A 17,598-nucleotide genomic window follows, 5' to 3' on the forward strand; every position below is an offset into this window, starting at 1 on the left:
GAAAGAGGTAGTTAGTAAATAGTAGTAAATTATAGGTGGGCTATGTACAGGTACAGTAATCTGTGAGCTGCTCTGACAGTTGGTGCTTAAAGCTAGTGAGGGAGATAAGTGTTTCCAGTTTCAGAGATGTTTGTAGTTCATTCCAGTCATTGGCAGCAGAGAACTGGAAGGAGAGGCGGCCAAAGAAATAATTGATTTTGGGGGTGACCAGAGAGATATACCTGCTGGAGCGCGTGCTACAGGTGGGTGATGCTATGGTGACCAGCGAGCTGAGATAAGGGGGGACTTTACCTAGCAGGGTCTTGTAGATGACATGGAGCCAGTGGGTTTGGCGACGAGTATGAAGCGAGGGCCAGCCTATGAGAGCGTACAGGTCGCAATGGTGGGTAGTATATGGGGCTTTGGTGACAAAACGGATTGCACTGTGATAGACTGCATCCAATTTGTTGAGTAGGGTATTGGAGGCTATTTTGTAAATGACATCGCCGAAGTCGAGGATCGGTAGGATGGTCATTTTTACAAGGGTATGTTTGGCAGCATGAGTGAAGGATGCTTTGTTGCAAAATAGGAAGCCAATTCTAGATTTAACTTTGGATTGGAGATGTTTGATGTGGGTCTGGAAGGAGAGTTTACAGTCTAACCAGACACCTAGGTATTTGTAGTTGTCCACGTATTCTAAGTCAGAGCCGTCCAGAGTAGTGATGTTGGACAGGCGGGCAGGTGCAGGCAGTGATCGGTTGAAGAGCATGCATTTAGTTTTACTTGCGTTTAAGAGCAATTGGAGGCCATGGAAGGAGAGTTGTATGGCATTGAAGCTTGCCTGTAGGGTTGTTAACACAGTGTCCAAAGAAGGGCCAGAAGTATACAGAATGGTGTCGTCTGCGTAGAGGTGGATCAGAGACTCACCAGCAGCAAGAGCGACATCATTGAGAAGAGAGTTGGTCCAGAAATTGAACCCTGTGGCACCCCCATAGAGACTGCCAGAGGTCCGGACAGCAGACCCTCCGATTTGACACACTGAACTCTATCAGAGAAGTAGTTGGTGAACCAGGCGAGGCAATCATTTGAGAAACCAAGGCTGTCGAGTCTGCCGATGAGGATGTGGTGATTGACAGAGTCGAAAGAGTCAGAGTCGAAAGCCTTGGCCAGATCAATGAATACAGCTGCCCTGCTCGGTTGCAGCGAAGAATAGCATCGTACTGAGAGTAGCTGCCATTTTATGTCGATTGTGAATAAACATGTGCGTTGTTAATAAGATATTTTGCGGTGTTATTTGTATAATATTTTTTCAAACACTTTATTGCCTGTTGATAAATTGAGTTATGGTTTACTGAGTTAAAGATTTGTGCTTGACAGTTATATTGAAATTAGTATCTGTTTCAGTGAATTACAGTGTATAATGTTGTGACTTGTATAAGCCTTGTACCCTAAAAACTATCTATTTCCTGTAGATCTGTTGTTCTGTAAAATGTGTTACTTTTGTAAAATATTTGCACTAAAAGTTCTCATTGAGAAAACAAGATCGTATCTCGTGATTATTTCTCCCCTTTTTCAGGGGCGTAACATGTGCGTACATGAGTGGTGCATGTACGTCTGTGGTCCCGTGTGGCTCAGTTGGTAGACATGGTGCTTGCGATGCCACGGTTCGATTCCCACGGGGTACCAGTATGAAAATGCATGCACTCACTACCGTAAGTCGCTCTGGATAAGAGCGTCTACTAAATTACATAAATGAACATGATGGTTTAGGCCAGGGGTGTCAAACTCATTTCCTCACCGTCAAAATGTGCAAATAATGGTCCTCTAGCTTTGTTTTCAGTGATTATAAGCGAGCTGTACAAAGTCAAGAAACTGTATAATTTCTACAGTTTTGATTCTTTTTTTTGTCATTTTAAAGTATATTGCGTCCACCCCTGTATGTTTGAGACCCTTGGATTAGACAGAGATGGATTGTGACAAGAGTGTGTGACATTGGTAGCATTGCAGTCTGAACGATTGGCTCTCTATTCGGCCGAGCAGAGAGAGGCAGAGGACATTTCCATTCACACACTGCCTTGCGCTCGCACACACTCCCCACACACACAATTTCATTCACACGGCCTTGTCCTTGCACCAGGATTACTTTCACAACCGTGTATAATCAATAGCAGGTACAGCACTAGCATTGTTAGCCTAGAGTCTATACACAGAAAAAAGATGAGATTAAAGAACCATTTACGGTGCATTCGGCAAGTACTCAGACGCCTTGTCTTTTTCCACAATTTGTTACATTACCGCCTTATTCACAAATGTATTCAATTGTTTTTTCCCCTCATCAATCTACACACAATACCCCATAATGACAAAGCAAAACAGGTTGACATTTTTGCAAATGTATTAAAAATAAAAATACAAAATGTGCATAAGTATTCAGACATTTTACTCAGTACTTTGTTGAAGCACCTTTGGCAGCGATTACAGCCTCAAGTCTTCTTGGGTATGACCCTACAAGCTTGGCACACCTGTATTTGGGGAGTTTCCATTCTTCTCTGCAGATCCTCTCAAACTCTGTCAGGTTGGATTGGGAGTGTCGCTGCACAGCTATTTTCAGGTCTCTCCAGAGATGTTTGATCGGGTTCAAGTCCGGGCTCTGGCTGGGCCACTCCTGCGTTGTCTTGGATTTGTGTTTAGGTTCGTTGTCCTGTTGGAAGGTGAACCATTGCCCCAGTCTGAGGTCCTGATCGCATTGGAGCAGGTTTTCATCAAGGATCTCTCTGTACTTTGCTCCGTTCATCTATCCCTCAATCCTGACTAGTCTCCCAGTCCCTGCTGCTGAAAAACGTCCCCACAGCATGATGCTGCATTTAGGTGCCTTTTGGCAAACTCCAAGCAGGCTGTCATGTGCCTTTTACTGAGGAGTGGCTTCCGTCTGGCCACTCTACCATAGACCCCTGATAGGTGGAGTGCTGCAGAGATGGTTGTCCTTCTGGAAGGTTCTCCCATCTACACAGAAAACTATGTAGCTCTGTCAAAGTGACCATTGGGTTCTTGGTCACCTCCCTGACCAAGGCCCTTCTCCCCCGAGTGCTCAGTTTGGCCAGGTGGCCAGCTCTATGAAGAGTCTTGGTGGTTCCAAACTTCTTCCATTTAAGAATGATGGAGGCCACTGTATTCTTTGGGAGCTTCGAAACCACATACATTTTTTGGTACCCTTCCCCAGATCTGTGCCTCGACACAATCCTGTCGTGGAGCTCTACGGACAATTCCTTCGACCTCATGGCTTGGATTTTGCTCTGACATGCACTGTCAACTGTGGGACCTTATAAAGACAGGTGTGTTCCTTTCCAAATCATATCTAATCAATTGGATTTACCACAAATGGACTCCAATAAAGTTGTAGAAACATCTCAAGGATGATCAATGGAAACAGGATGCACCTGAGCTAAATTTATAGTCTCATAGCAAAGAGTCTGAATACTGTAAATTAGGTATTTCTGTTTTTTATTTTTAATACATTTGCAAAAATTTCTAAAAACATGTTTTTACTTTGTCATTATGGGATATTGCGTGTAGATTGATAATGGAAAACAATAAATTAATCCATTTTAGAATAAGGCTGTAACGTAAGAAAATGAAAATGTATATATAAAGTTGAAGTCGGAAGTTTACATACACTTAGGTTGGAGTCATTAAAACAAATTTTTCAACCACTCCACAAATTTCTTGTTAACAAACTATAGTTTTGGCAAGTCAGTTAGGAAATCTACTTTGTGCATGACACAAAGTTGTTTCACTTATAATTCACTGTATCACAATTCCAGTGGGTGAGAAGTTTACATTTACTAAATTGACTGTGCCTTTAAACAGCTTGGAAAAGTCAAGAAAATTATGTCATGGCTTTAGAAGCTTCGGATAGGCTAATTGACATCATTTGAGTCAATTGGAGGAGTACCTGTGGATGGATTTTAAGGCCTACCTTCAAACTCAGTGCCTCTTTGCTTGACATCATGGGAAAATCAAAAGAAATCAGCCAAGACCTTAGAAAATAAATGGTAGACCTCCACATGCCTGAAGGTACCATGTTCGTCTGTACAAACAATAGTACGCAAGTATAAACACCACGGGACCACGCAGTCGTCATACCGCTCAGGAAGGAGACGCGTTCTGTCTCCTAGAGATGAACGTAATTTGGTGCGAAAAGTGCAAATCAATCCCAGAACAACAGCAAAGGACCTTGTGAAGATGCTGGAGGAAATAGGTACAAAAGTATCTATATCTGTCACGCCCTGGTCTAAGTATTTTGTGTTTATCTTTATGTATTGGGTCAGGCCAGGGTGTGGCATGGAGTTTTTGTATTGTGGTGTGTTTTGTCTGGGGGTTTTGGTGTGTATGTTAGTGGGATTGTAGCTTAGTAGGGTTTTCTAGGAAAGTCTATGGCTGTCTGGAGTGGTTCTCAATCAGAGGCAGGTGGTTATCGTTGTCTCTGATTGGGAACCATATTTAGGCAGCCATATTCTTTGGTTGTATTGTGGGTGATTGTCCTTAGTGTCCTTGTAACTATCTACTGTTAGTTTGCACCAGTTTAGGGTGTTTCGGTTTTCGTTACGTTTATTGTTTTTTGTATTGATTCGTGTTTACGTGTGTTTTTTCATTAAACATGGATCGCAATCTACACGCTGCATTTTGGTCCGACTCTCCTTCACCATTAGAAAACCGTTACAATATCCACAGTAAAACGAGTCCTATATCGACATAACCTGAAAGGCCGCTCAGCAAGGAAAAAGCCACTGCACCAAAACTGCAAGAAAACAGCCAGATTACGGTTTGCAACTGCACATGGGGACAAAGATCATACTTTTTGGAGAAATGCCCTCTGGTCTGATGAAACAAAAATATAACTATTTGGCCATAATGACCATTGTTATATTTGGAGGAAAAAGGGGGAGGCTTGCAAGCCGAAGAACACCATCCCAACCATGAAGAACAGGGGCAGCATCATGTTGTGGGCTTCCAAATGGACAATGACCCCAAGCATACTTCCAAAGTTGTGGCAAAATGGCTTAATAAGAACAACAAAATCAAGGTATTGGAGTGGTCATCACAAAGTCCTGACCTCAATCCTATAGAAAATTTGTGGGCAGAACTGAAAAAGCGCGTGCGAGCAAGGAGGCCTACAAACCTGACTAATTTACACCAGCTCTGTCAGGAGGAATGGGCCAAAATTCACCCAACTTTTTGTCGGAAGCGTGTGGAGGGCTACTCTAAACGTTTGACCCAAGTAAAACAATTTAAAGGCAATGCTACCAAATACTAATTGAGTGTATGTAAACTTCTGACCCACTGGGAATGTGATGAAAAAAATAAAAGCTGAAATAAATAATTCTCTCTACTATTATTCTGACATTTCACATTCTTAAAATGACGTGGTGATCCTAACTGACCTAAGACAGGGAATTTGTACTCTGATTAAATGTCAGGAATTGTGAAAAACTGAGTTTAAATGTATTTCGCTAAGGTGTATGTAAACTTCTGCCAACCAACTGTCAGTGTGGCAGGTAGCCTAGTGGTTAGAGTGTTGGATTAGTAACCAGAAGGTTGTAAGATCAAATCCCTGAGCTGACAAGGTAAAACAAAAAGGTAATTTTCCCCCTGAACAAGGCAGTTAACCCAATGTTCCTCAGCCATCTTTGAAAATAACAATTTGTTCTTAACCTACTTGTCTATTTAAATAAACATTTAAAAAAAATATATAATAGTTATGTTTTTTTAATGTATAGTTTTTCACAATTCCTGACATTTAGCTTCTTCCAAAATCAAGCATTCACTTGGCAACAGCAGAGAATCCCGTTCTGGATTAAGAGCCTTGCTGCCTAATATTTGTTTTGTACAAGCAGCAAACTGAGTAGCATTTTTGAGTTACTTCTACACTTGTATCTATTAGATAAGAAACTGTACAAAATGTTTGCAATGTGCTTAACATTTAGTTAGCATTCTCTGTGGGATTTGACATGTACTTGTTAGAATTACTAACCTTTGGATTACAGAGTATCAGTGGGGTTTGAAAACCGAGCCAGTACCGGTATTACAGAATATCCCGGAATGGCACAAGGTCGGTATGAAGGTATGACAATTTGGATACCGCCCAAACCTAATGACAACACAAGAGGACGGTGGTTGAACCAACTTGCAAGTAGCCTACCAATAAGCACATACTTTTTCAAAGTATTAAGGTAAGCAAAGGTGATTATTTTATTAAAATATATGAAGCCAAAGCCATAGGCTAGACAAATAAGTTGAAATATTAGCAGAATTTGAACATGTTTGTGAGCTAGCTACTTTAAGTCACCCTTTCAAGCTAGCCAGCTAACTCTTTCAAATACAAATTATTTGTTATTGTGGGATATTCCAAATAGAGCTACAGACCTAGTCTGACATTGGCAATGAGCTAATTGATACTTTTATTTCAGTATGGAGTCAATTGAAGGCTCTGTGTTTCAGTATGTTTCAGTATGCATAAAATATTTAGAATAAATGATGTCTTCATTTTGGCAGATTATCTGTTTTTTTCTCCTTCTTCTCTGGAACCAGTCAGGCAACAACCCATACTGTTCTGCCCAGCCGCTAGGGAGTTGGACTTGTGGTAACCCATACTGTTCTGCCCAGCCGCTAGGGAGTTGGACTTGTGGTAACCCATACTGTTCTGCCCAGCCGCTAGGGAGTTGGACTTGTGGTAACCCATACTGTTCTGCCCAGCCGCTAGGGAGTTGGACTTGTGGTAACCCATACTGTTCTGCCCAGCCGCTAGGGAGTTGGACTTGTGGTAACCCATACTGTTCTGCCCAGCCGCTAGGGAGTTGGACTTGTGGTAACCCATACTGTACTGCCCAGCCGCTAGGGAGTTGGACTTGTGGTAACCCATACTGTACTGCCCAGCCGCTAGAGAGTTGGACTTGTGGTAACCCATACTGTTCTGCCCAGCCGCTAGGGAGTTGGACTTGTGGTAACTCATACTGTACTGCCCAGCCACTAGGGAGTTGGACTTGTGGTAACCCATACTGTTCTGCCCAGCCACTAGGGAGTTGGACTTGTGGTAACCCATACTGTACTTCCCAGCCACTAGGGAGTTGGACTTGTGGGCGGTTTGAATTCTGGGCCAGGCGCTGGAAAGAAATGGGTGGAATTGATCTCACAACTGGAGGGCTGCTGGGTTCATATCCTCAAAACATTCCCTTACCGTTGGGCCCTTGAGCAAGGTCCTTAACCCCAACAACATCCAGGGGCACTGGAAGACACATTTTTGTTGTTCTCTATAACTAATGGACAAAGATGTATTGTATTGAAGTCAGCCAGAGTTGATGTGGGCCATCATTCAAACAAAGAGATGCCTCTCTGCTGGCCACCAGTGCATATTTACAAACTATGTTTGCATATAATGACAATACAGTCCAAAAACCTATGCTGTTATTATTAGTCCATTATTTAATTGTTTATGAAATTATATTCTTAGCTAAAAATGCCATTTATTAATGGCAACATTCAGTGTTCTACATGGAACCATTTTGGTTCAGTGAAGAACTTTAAGGGTTACCATATGTGAAGCAAGCGACAGAACCCTTTTCGGTTCTATAAGGATTTTATTTTTTGGAAGAGTGTAGCCCAGATTAAGGACCAGCAGCACTAACATTGTTAGCACCATTTGCCTTGTTAGTCATTAGCCCATATTAAGTACCAGCAGTACTACCATCGTTAGCATTGTTAGAGTTGTAAACCCAGATAAAGGACCAGCAGTAGAACAGCCCCCTAAAGTTAGTGTGTCATAATGACTCTCTCAGTCTCTCCAACTGCCAAGCCTTTGTTCTGAGTCAAGGTGTTTTCCCTCCAATTCAGCCTGCCAATTAACAGCCATTATGGCTCAACAGTTTCTCAGACAGTCATCAAAACAGACAGGGCTGGGGTGCAACTGTGACTGCTCTGAACAATGGCAGGGGGAATGACTAAGAGGATGTCTTTGAAGATGAATTATCAGATGAATTAATTTGGAAAATGTAGCCAGATTGGTGAGTATTTGCATGGTCAAATAATGTTAGCCACCTGCTGGCTCAGTATCCTGGGTGATGGACGCCCAAAGCTATGCCACTTGGCCCATGCCAGGGCCCGTGTCTGAGACTGGCAGAGAGTGGCAACTGGCAAGGACACACACAAGTCAGTCTCCCATTAGTCTAGGCCTCTGGTCTCTAATGAGTTCTCCCTGCAGGTCTCCCCCTCGTTTAACTGTCTGTGATGGAGACAGCCTCGTTAATTACACTGCTTTAAACTGTCCACAGGAGGACAGCTTGAGAGGAGGGAGGGAGGAATTTATTTGTATTTATTAAAATGTATTCAAAAAGGGAAATCCCATTGAGACCAAGGCCTCTTTTACAAGGGAGCCCTGCACACAATCATACAAATTCCCAATATTTACAATTCCAATGCAATAAAGCATTTATGAAAAGTAACTTACACAAGTTATGAAGTCATGAAAAACAAACATTCCTTAATAAAATAAGTAATCAACCAGCTGTCTGAACTGCCCTAGCGGCACCAAAACATCCAACTTTAGAGAGTCCAGGAGAAGGAGGAATGGAGAGAGACAATAACAGAAAAAGGGATAGGGATCAGTGTTGCCAACTAATTTTCAGGGGAAGTTGCTAGGGGCCTGTCGATTTGTTGCTAAAAGTAGCTAAATGACATTGTGATGTCATTGCGTGATGCCGTCATTACGTAGAATACACAATAACGTTACTCAAATTGACTGGCCATCTCGGTGAAAAATATGATTTGACATTTGTTTGTTTATTATCACATATTTTTATTTGTAAAAGTAATATAAACACAACACATTTTATATGATCAGAAGTTTTTATTTTTAAACACAAGACATTGAATTATTGAACATTTACACATTACCCATTATTGAACAATTACATTTGATTGATTTTCTTTTTGACTAGTAAACCTACACATTTTGAACAATTATAGTTTGAAGCAGAGTATTGGTAGTTAGTTAACATGCTACCTAACTGATCAACAATAGGTACAAGCTAATAACAAGGTATATATGCTATCTGATTGACTAGGCATCTCTCTCCAGGTTGTTGTGCTGCTTGGCTGGCTAGCTGCTCAATGGTTTCCTCCAGATATTGCCACTGTTCTCACACACACTGCAGTACACACTGCCACCATCAGCTGTGTGTCTCCGCCAGTTCCAGAAAGTCCACTCCTTGCATACGTACTGTAAATATGATGAATCATAGATTGGCAAGGAAATCCTCTTCATCTTCACTGTCCAACTGCTTTGTCACGGAGCTGGAACCAGCAGTAGAGGATGGAGTGGCCTTAAAGCTGTATACTGCTGTGGTGCCAAACTGCTGGAGAACTTCACTTGGTAGTTTATGCTGGTAACAGGTATCACCAGCCAGCTTCCTTCCATACTGCACCAGGAGTATGGATTTGAGAGTGTACAGTGACATTCAATTTCTTAACCACACTCATTTGGCTGTACAGCCGTTCAACCTCCGCATTTGAGTGTGGCAAGGAGAGGGCAGCGAGTGCAGCTTTGCACAGTTCTTCAAATGGATTTGACCCGGAAGAGTCCGTGTAGTCACACACTTCACTCCAAAACTCGACTGTATTTTCAGTGAATCCCACCTAAACAGAAAAGGTACCCAAGGTATAGAGATGGACGGAGATGTCCATCAATGGAATCCTTCAGGACATCAATTTTTGCCATAGAGTTGAATACTCTGCTGCAAATTGATGTTAAGAGGTGTACCAGATTGTCAAAAAGCTTGACAGGAACCGTTTGCTCTCCCTCAAATGACTTCACTGCAACTTGTAAGTCGGACAGGATTGATTTCAAGAATGCCAGGTAGACATAGTTGGTCTTGTCCATGTACATGGCGTGGAGCACATCCACCATGTATCAATGCTCAATGGTAACATTGGGGAAATCAAAAACCAGTTGTAGGTTTTCCTGATTAAGTACTCAACGCTCCTAGGGATGGTTTCTTGGATGCTGCACTGACAGCCAATTGTAAATAATAGCACACAGAGCAGATTGAGTACCAAATTGGGCAATGCACATTCTTCCTTTAAAATCTTGTGCATCCCGTTGTGCACCCCAGTCATCACGGACGCATTATCAGTGCCAATACCCTGAAGATTCTCTTTTTTAAGGTTACACTTCTGAAGAAACTCAACTTCCGCCTTTGCTATTGATCTGGCATTGCCCCGCTCCAATTCAACCAGCCCGAGAAATATGGACACAATGGTTCTTTTTTTAGCACTGAAATACCGAATCACCACACCCAGGTATTTCGAGACACTGACATCTATGGACTCCAAAAGGAGACTGAACTTCTCATCCCCCACATCTGATGTTACACTTTTCAGAAAATAAGGAGCCAGTACTCCCCTAATCATTTCTATGCACTTGGTGCATTTGGAAGTTTGTTGCTGCCACAGAATCTGAAAAGGCAGCTTTGCAAGCCATACCTAAATGGTGGCATCCTAGCAGCGAACAATGCTCCGCAATGGCCCATGCCATAGTAGCTTCTGCTCTTTTGCAGTTCTCCACTTTCTTAACCAACTGTGGTAATGTAGACTGCATTGTGGGGTTGTACGGTTTTGATTTATGTATATGCTTTGCTGTTGCATAATGTTTTTTGATGTCATACGATTTTGCAAGCATATCTGATTTGAAGTACGCACAGTATGCCCGACAATCATCCCCAATTACTGGCTCCAGACACAATTTTAATTCAGGTACAGACTCCCACTCTTTTCTGTACAATTTTGATTGAGACGTTAATTTATGTTGTAAGTTCTGTTCAAGATCAAACATTCGTGATCAACTACATTCATTGGGTTTGTCTCGTTGAACGCATACTACTGCTGCTGCAGTCAGCCAACAATGATTTGCAGTTTGCTGAAATTGCTGCTGACCTGCTGTTGCCTGTGCACGAGCTGAGCGCCTGCTGCTGACGTCACTCACAATGCACTTTTGCAGCCAGGCACGTGTGTTGTGACTGAGTGTGTGACAGAGAAAATCATTTAGAGGGAAATGCGTGCATTTGAGTCTCAGTCACTTTTCAAATGTTGCTAAATGTTCCAAATACATTTTTAAAAGTGTCTAAATTTGTTGCTAGGTGCTGTTTGAAATACGAAGTTGCCAGGGTTGTCTGAAAAGTTGCTAAATCTAGGAACAAAATTGCTAAGTTGGCATCACTGATAGGGATAGAGAGAGAGAGATATCTTAATGGGCTAACTGGACCAAACGTGGAGAGGTGTGTCTGTGTGCAATGGTAATTGAAATTCTCTAAGGATTTACAGGTTCCCAATCTCAATGTTCTACCATGCTGTTTGACTTGTGGTGTCTGGCCTTTTTCACTGTTGATCTGTGAATTCCTTTAAGAGACAAATAACTTGAAACCAAAAGTACTCCCTATTCTCTCTGTCTCTAATACGAGCAGTTCTTGTAGAGGTAGAATACAGTACAGCCATGGGCCTATAACACTTCATCACTGTGAATATCAGTGTAAAAGCTGGGAGTGTGTGTGTGTGCGCGCGCACATGCTTGGCATAGTTGATAGGGGGGGCAACGAGTGAAAGTGTGTGAGAGCGAGTGTGTGTGTGTGTGAGAGGGTAAGATAGAGTGAGTGTAAATGTGTGAATTCCTTTGCTACATTTAGCACACATTACTAGACTTGGCTTAGTAATGTCAATGGGACTGTGGATAACCTTACGCTGCAAGAGAGGCGAGAGAGAGCAAAAGAGAAAGTGTGTTTAGGTTTCTCACCTTCTTCTTGGACTTGAAGACGTTACAACGGAAGATGTTACTCTGTCCGTCTCTGGCGATGTAGCTGAAGATCTTCAGGTCCTGGGAGTCATGAGACACATAGAAGATCCTACAGGACAGAAACAGAGGAAATAGATACACAACCAAAAGTAACCATAGAGGGACACTCAGGGCTGAACAATAACTCAATCTGTTTGTGCAACTCAACCTTCACGCAAACATCTGATTAACGTGGATGACAGCTGACTAATTCAAAACAGAACTACTATGCCAAAAAGAAGTGTACTATATTGTTTTGTATTGAGACTATAGGCCGTTTACATCCTGGCATTTATTTGTTTTATTCAACAAAGCTAGCCCAGTCAAATAATGCTTTCATTTATTTATTTAATTTTATTTATGCTCTGCTTTGAGGTTCCTATTAAACTCTGTGTAACACTGACCCGTAACGCTGTCGTGTAAACTACAATTCAAGCGGAAAATTGTTCTAATTGCTCTTTAAATGCTAGACGTCAATAAACTCCGAGGTAGGAGACATCACACACACACACACACATTATTGTACAAGAACACACACACACACACACTCACACAAACACCCCTAAAAGACAAATCAGAGGTCAGCTACTGCGGTGAGAGAAAATAAACAACCTTTAATTAAGAACTGTGTGTGTGTGTCACGCCAGGGGCCTAGCTGACGTCCAATGACCTCTTGGAGGCTGCAGTGCATTATGTCCCTGCCTACTCTACACTATGAAGTTCTTCACACTTAGCTTCTCGCAAAAATACCCTCCCCTACACATACACGGCAGGGTGGCCTAGTGGTTAGGGGGCGGCAGGGTATACTTGAGCCGACAAGGTAAAAATATGTCGTTCTGCCCCTGAACAAGGCAGTTAACCCACTGTGCCTGGGCCGTTATTGAAAGTAAGAATTTGTCTGGTTAAATAAAAATACACTGAGTGTACAAAACATTAGGAACTAGAGGTCGAACGATTAATCGCCGATTAATTAGGGCCGTTTTCATAACAATCGGAAATCGGCATTTTTGGGCGCCGATTTTCCGATTATTATATATTTTTTATACCTTTTATTTAACTAGGCAAGTCAGTTAAGAACACATTCTTATGTTTAATGACTGCCTAGGAACTGTGGGTTAACTGCCTTGTTCAGGGGCAGAACGACAGATTTTCACCTTGTCAGCTCAGGGGTCCAATCTTGCAACCGCACAGTTAACTAGTCCAACGCTCTAATCATTGCACTCCACGAGTAGTCTGCCTATTACTCGAATGCAGTAGAAGCCAAGGTAAATTGCTAGCTAGCTAGCATTAAACTTATCTTATAAAAAACAATCAATCATAATCACTAACTAACTAACTACTAACTACTAACTACTAATCCAGTTTAGCAGGCAATACTAACCAGGTGTGTCATTTCTCTTGCGTTCATTGCACGCAGAGTCAGGGTATATGCAACAGTTTGGGCTGCCTGGCTCATTGCGAACTAATTTTCCAGAATTTTACGTAATTATGACATACATTGAAGGTTGTGCAATGTAACAAGAATATTAAGACTAAGGGATGCCACCCGTTAGATAAAATACCGAACGGTTCCATATTTCACTGAAATAATAAACGTTTTATTTTTTCAAAATGATAGTTTCCGGATTCGATCATATTAATGACCAAAGGCTCGTATTTCTGTGTGTTATAATGTTATAATTAAGTCTGATTTGATTGAGCAGTCTGACTGAGCAGCAGCAGGCCCGTAATCATTCATTCAAACAGCACTTTTGTGCCTTTTGCCAGCAGCTCTTTGCAAGCACAGCGCTGTTTATGACTTCAAGCCTATCAGCCTAATGGCTGGTGTAACCAATGAGAAATGGCTAGCTAGTTAGCTGGGTGTGCGCTAATACTGTTTCAAACGTCACTCGCTTTTAGATTTGGAGTAGTTATTCCGCGCGGCTTTTGTGGAGCGATGGGTAACGATGCTTCGAGTGTGGCTGTTGTCGATGTGTTCCTGGTTCGTGCCCAGGTAGGGGCGAGGAGGGGGACGGAAGCTATACTGTTACACTGGCAATAATATAGTGCCTATAAGAACATCCAATAGTCAAAGGTATATGAAATACAAATGGTATAGAGAGAAATAGTCCTATAAATACTATATTAACTACAACCTAAAACCTCTTACCTTGGAATATTGAAGTCTCATGTTAAAAGGAACCACCAACTTTCACATGTTCTCATGTTCTGAGCAAGGAACTTAAACATTAGCTTTTTTACATGGCACACATTTTTACATGGCACATATTACTTTCTTCTCCAACACTTTGTTTTTGCATTATTTAAACCAAATCGAACATGTTTAATTATTTATTTGAGGCTAAATTGATTTTATTGATGTTTTATATTAAGTTAAAATAAGTGTTAATTCAGTATTGTTGTAATTGTCATTATTACAGATCAAATAAAAAAATAAAAATCGGCCGATTAATCGGCACCGGCTTTTTGGGTCATCCAATAATCGGTATCGGCGTTGAAAAATCATAATCGGTCGACCTCTATTAGGAACACCTTCCTAATATTGACTTGGACCCCCTTCTGCCCTCAGAACAGCCTCAATTCATCGGGCATGGATTCTACAAGGTGTTGAAAGTGTTCCACAGAGATGTCGACCCCCATCCTTCCCACAGTTGTGTCAAGTTGGCTGGACGTCCTTTGGGTGGTGGACCATTGTTGTGTTTGAAAAACCCAGCAGCGTTGCAGTCCTTGACAAACTCAAACCGGTGCACCTGGCACCTAATACAATTCCCCGTTCAAAGGCACTTAAATCTTTTGTCATGCCCATTCACTCTCTGAATGGCACACATACACAATACATGTCTTAACTTTCTCAAGGCTTACAAATCTTTCTTTAACCTGTCTCCTCCCCTTCATCTACACTGACTGTGGTGGATTTAGCAAGTGACATCAATAAGGGATCATAGCTTTCACCTGGATTCACCTGGTCAGTCTATGTCAGGGAAAGAGCAGGTGTTCCTAATGTTTTGTACACTCAGTGTATTACTGCAATTTAAAACTTGCGAACTTGTCACTTCTCGACCGCTATCTCCGGAGGTAGAGCACAACACTCTCCTGACAGTTGCTAAGCAGGACAGTGTAAACAGAATTGTCTTGTTGAGCCAACAATCTTTCAGTACATTTAAAAAAAATAGCAGAGTAATGTTTTTGAAACAGCTGAAATGTACATACATTTTCCTTATTTTTGAGACTTGATTTATTGAGTTTTTACCTGAAACTGTAGTAACAGCCTGTAACATTATGAAATTGTCACCGTAGCTTTAAATCTTGACAGTGATTTTTTGTTTTTGCTTCACTGCACTGAGCCACTGATGTCCAGGCAAGATGCAACTCCCCTGGGAATGATCAACATTTTCAGTCACAATTTGCTTTATATAACGACTTCCATCATTGTCTTGCATCAGATAGCGTGTCGATTTCTGCTTCGTATCTCGCAAAGAGAAATGGGATAGACCAAAAGTAGTCCTGCTACAATAGGCTGCCATAACGTTCAAAAATGTTACCTTTTTATTTCTATTTAACCTTTATTTTAACAGGGAAGACATATTGAGACCTAGGTCTCATTTCCAAATGAGCCCTTGTATAATACAATATACACTGACCAAAAATATAAATGTAACATGCAACAACTTCAATGATTTTACTGAGTAACAGTTCATATGAGGAAATCAGTCAATTTAAATAAATTCATTAGGCCCTAATCTATGGATTTCAAATGACTGGGAATACATATATGCATCTATTTGTCACAGATACTTTAAAAACAGGTAGAGGCCACTCAGTACCTGGTGTGACCACCATTTGCCTTATGTAGTGTGAAATCCTGTTTCTGAGCTCTACGGACAATTCCTTCCACCTCATCGCTTGGTTTTTGCTCTGACATGCACTGTCAACTGTGGGACCTTATATAGACAGATGTGTGCCTTTCCAAATCATTTCCAATCAATTGAATTTACCTCAGGTGGACTCCAGTCAAGTTGTAGAAATTTCTCAAGGATGATTCATGGAAACAGGATGCACCTGAGCTTAATTTCGAGTCTCATACTTATGTCTGAATACTTATGTAAATAAGGTATAAAAAAGTAAATAAAAATAAAATTATTTCGCTTTGTCATAATGGGTTATTGTGCGTAGATTGATGAGGAAAATAATTAATTGAATCCATTTTAGAACGTAACAAAATGTGGAAAAAGTCAAGGGGTCTGAATACTTTCACTCTATGGTGTCATTTCATGGGCTGTGAATAATACGGAGTGTTGCTGGCCTTTTACTCCAAACATTCCATTGGCACCCGAATCACATCATATGCTCTTACTGCATTACAGAAACCCGCTAACCAAACAACAATGCAGGGCATGCTCACTGAATTAATGGGCAACTACACCATTTAAAAAAAAAAGGTTTAGATTTTTCCCAGACCTCAAAAGTCATCCCCTGATGTAGTGTAAGAATTGTTGTGAACACATAAAATCTAATTGTTGTTTTTCTACTCAAAAAGTGTACAAAAAATGGGTAAACCAGAAAACAATGGGGGAAATCCGAAACCTGGAAACAGAAGTAGGAAAGAAAACAGAAGTAGGCAAAACATTGTAATTGATTTTAAAAGGCCCTACGTTTTTTTTCTGTGCATGACTACACTTTAGAGTGTGTGTCATCCTGCAACACAGCATTTTGGGGGAAGTTGAGCTCAGGTCCAATATTGACTATGCACCCAAGAGGGAAAGAGGTTGGGCCATCCTAGAAATGTTTTAGTGAAATATAATATAGAACATTTAGCAGACTTCCACAGTCATGCATGAATACATTTTTACGTAAGGGTGGTCCCGGGAATCAAACCCAATATCCTGGCATTGCAATGCTCTACCAAGATGAAGGACAGGGTTATAAATGATTTGTGAAGCCTCAACTTAATATGATTTATAAGGCCTTTATTAAGGGGTGCTTATGCAACCCTTTATAAAGCACAGGTTTATGTCATATTTGACATACTGGGTTATGTCACATTTGACATGGTGGGTGGTTATATGTCACACAGTTATGCCACATGTATGAACCCTTTATAAAGCATGACATATGTTATAGATAACTTGTAACACATAGTTTGTGCTTACTGGCTAGCTAGTGGCTACTGTGATATTTATGGTCAATTTGAGCAGTGGACCAAGAATGTTGTGTTGCTAGCCACAATAAAAAGTAAGGCAAGGATGTAATGTGAAGAGTAGAAATCTCCTCAGACTCTCCTTCATCTCTCGTAGTGGGAATAGGGCCTATGCCTCACCATGCCCATGGTGATGTAGGTAGATGGTGTGGTGATTAGCACAGAGAGTGTGACAAAGACAGGGAGGATACACACACACACATTTTGAATTGTTTAACAATTTTCTGGTTACTACATGATTCCTTTTGTGTTATTTCATAGTTTTGATGTCTTCAATATTATTCTACAATGTAGAAAATAGAAAATAGTAAAGATAAAGATAAAAGCCTTAAATGAGTAGGTGTGTCCAAACTTTTGACCAGTACTGTATATTTCCACACTATGAGGTTGGATTAATACTGTGCAATTGTGAAAAGGATGATAATGCCCTTTATTGTAAGAACAATTTGAAAGAAATTCATGAAATTTCAGCCTGTTTTGGTGGGATGGAGTTTTGGCTTGCCTTGCGACATCACCAGGTAGGTTATAAGTTAATAGACCAATAACA

General features: G+C 41.1%; 1 protein-coding gene across 1 annotated transcript in view; it reads right to left on the reverse strand.

Annotated features, from left to right (window-relative positions):
- Nucleotides 1-17,598, reverse strand: part of LOC115108554 (carboxyl-terminal PDZ ligand of neuronal nitric oxide synthase protein-like) — a 177,951-nt gene that overhangs the window by 60,402 nt on the left and 99,951 nt on the right. Inside the window, exon 5 of the mRNA XM_029633047.2 lies at nt 11,816-11,924. Coding sequence (XP_029488907.1) covers nt 11,816-11,924 — 109 coding nt within the window. The remainder of the gene's footprint in view (nt 1-11,815; nt 11,925-17,598) is intronic.

The sequence above is a fragment of the Oncorhynchus nerka genome, linkage group LG24 (genome assembly GCF_034236695.1).
Source record: "Oncorhynchus nerka isolate Pitt River linkage group LG24, Oner_Uvic_2.0, whole genome shotgun sequence".
NCBI classification, from domain to species: Eukaryota; Metazoa; Chordata; class Actinopteri; order Salmoniformes; family Salmonidae; genus Oncorhynchus; species Oncorhynchus nerka.